The sequence below is a fragment of the Leopardus geoffroyi genome, chromosome X (assembly GCF_018350155.1).
Source record: "Leopardus geoffroyi isolate Oge1 chromosome X, O.geoffroyi_Oge1_pat1.0, whole genome shotgun sequence".
Lineage (NCBI taxonomy): Eukaryota > Metazoa > Chordata > Mammalia > Carnivora > Felidae > Leopardus > Leopardus geoffroyi.
In genome coordinates this window covers 74,259,220-74,261,391 of record NC_059343.1, presented here as the reverse complement: position 1 = coordinate 74,261,391, position 2,172 = coordinate 74,259,220, and the positions used below count along the sequence as shown (strand labels likewise).

At 39.8% G+C, this 2,172-nt stretch overlaps 1 protein-coding gene across 1 annotated transcript; it reads left to right on the top strand.

Annotated features, from left to right (window-relative positions):
- The first annotated feature begins 582 nt into the window (after window positions 1–582).
- On the top strand, window positions 583–1,880 carry TGIF2LX (TGFB induced factor homeobox 2 like X-linked). The gene has a single exon (XM_045471396.1). The coding sequence runs from the start codon at window positions 704–706 to the stop codon at window positions 1,415–1,417; it is 714 nt and encodes a 237-aa protein (XP_045327352.1). The 5' UTR covers window positions 583–703; the 3' UTR covers window positions 1,418–1,880.
- The last annotated feature ends 292 nt before the right edge of the window (window positions 1,881–2,172 follow it).

Below are 2,172 nucleotides of genomic sequence, written 5' to 3'. Positions count from 1 at the left end.
TTATCACAACTGGATGTCAAAGCCCAAAGTGCAGACAAAAAGATCCTCGTGGCATAATGAAGTCATGTCAAAGTTAAACCTTTCAAGGCCATAAAGAAAAATTGAAGGGACAAAGTTTCAAAAGTAACTGTCTAGTTAAAAATTACTCTTAAATTAGCTTTAAATATGGAGGGGAGGAGTCAGGGTACACTACCTACACTCTCCTTTTATTAAAGTTAATATTTAATAGGTTGTTTCTGATATATGTAGATGAGCCAATAATGCAATTATAAGGAAAAAAAGGAAGAACGATATCAGAGTGAAGTCAAAAAGGAAGAAAATGAGGAAGCTATGCATAAGCCAGATGTAACCAGTAGAATTAGAATTCATTAGTTAACAGAAACTTTTCCTAGGAGCAGAGCAATAAAAGTCTGGAAAGCTTTAAATTGATGAGGTAAAAACAAGTGAATTTGAATCTATGAAAAAAAGGAAGGAAAGGGGGAAGCAGGAAATGGGGGGGATGGTCAGCACATAGGACAGAAAGGATATGACATCACAAAGCCCACTGGCTCAAAGCAGTTAGGAGCACTGTTTATCTGTTTGGGAAGTGAAAGGTGAAACTTCCCCTTAGAGACCTGTCCATGCCTTCTTCACTGGTTCTCCCAAACCCACATTAGTCCTAATTCCGCCATTCCTAATTCCCAAAAGAGTGAAGACAGGACTCATGAACATGGAAGACTCTGAAGAAAGCCCAACAGAGAAGCAAAGCCTGGTTCAAGGCACCTCAGTCACATTGAATAGTGACACTGGTACAGATAAAGTTCTTGCCTCACTAGAGGGCAAGAGGAAGTGGAAAGGGTACTTGCCAACTGAATCAGTGAAGATTCTCCGTGACTGGCTGTATGAACACCGGTTTAAGGCCTACCCTTCAGAAGCAGAGAAGCAAATGCTGTCTGAGCAGACTAATTTGTCTTTCCTACAGGTCTCAAACTGGCTTATCAATGCCCGCAGACGTGTTCTTCCAGAAATGCTTCAACAGGATGGAAACGACCCCAATCAGATCACCATGTACCACCAAAAAGGCAAGACTGCTGATATGACCCATAAGCAGAACACAGATTCGTCTATACAGGCAAGGTCAGGGCCCAGAGATCCAGACAAGATGCAGTGGCTGCCCCTGAGCATCCCTGTAATGGACCAGCCATTGGAGGAGAAGCTGCTGGATCCAGAGTTGTCTACAGGCCAGAAGCTTACCCCAAAGGCCCAGCCAAAAAAAAAGGTCAAGATTTCTACTAATGAGCCTGTGCTTATGTCATCTTCCAAACCTGTGTTAACAGAAGAGTACAATGACTTCAGCAACTTCCAGCTGCTGGTCGATGCAGCCGTGCAAAAGGCTACAGAACTGGAGTTACAGAAGAAGCAAGAATCCAATCCATGATATCCAATGTCCCTAAAATTATCAAGTAGTTAGTCCCTTGTCTACAGCAGTAGATCCATTTCTGCTCCTCCAACTAATGAATAGTTTTATATTTTATAGAGACCTTTTCCTTCTAGGGGTTCCATAAGAACCATTACTAGCTATTGGGACACAATTCTGCTAGATATTTCAGTGTTTCCAGATGGACTTGTCATCCTGATTAACACTAAAATAAAGATATCTTCTTTGCTTCTACTATCTCCTAGGTTTAAAGGCTTCAGACAATCAGACCAATATATCTGAGACTAGACACAGTACTGAGACATCTTCAGAAGCCTTGCTTTGGCTTTTCTAATCAGACTTTTTGATCCCAGGGTTGCTGCAAATACCACAGCACCAATATGTCTCCCTCTGTCTAACTTTCCTTGTTGATTAGCATGAAAAATGGAAAAGAAAGGCTCTATAAAAGATGACTATAACAGCACTGGTGTCATTTTAATGTTGGAGTTTTTGTGAAAATTTCAACTTTATGTTTTTCTTTGTATAGTTTATTGACAATCTTCAGGAGTAGCTATTTTTTGTTTGCAGGCGGTAAACATAACAGTCAAAATACAGTGAATTCATGAACATGTTACAGATAAGGGTGCACTCATATTTGGCATACTAGTGAAGAAGTATGCAGTAAGATACAAAAATTCTACATGGTAATTTTCAGTTGTTAGTTCCAGCATAGTTGTTTTCAGATACTTTTTTGTTTAGTTTTTATTTATTTATTT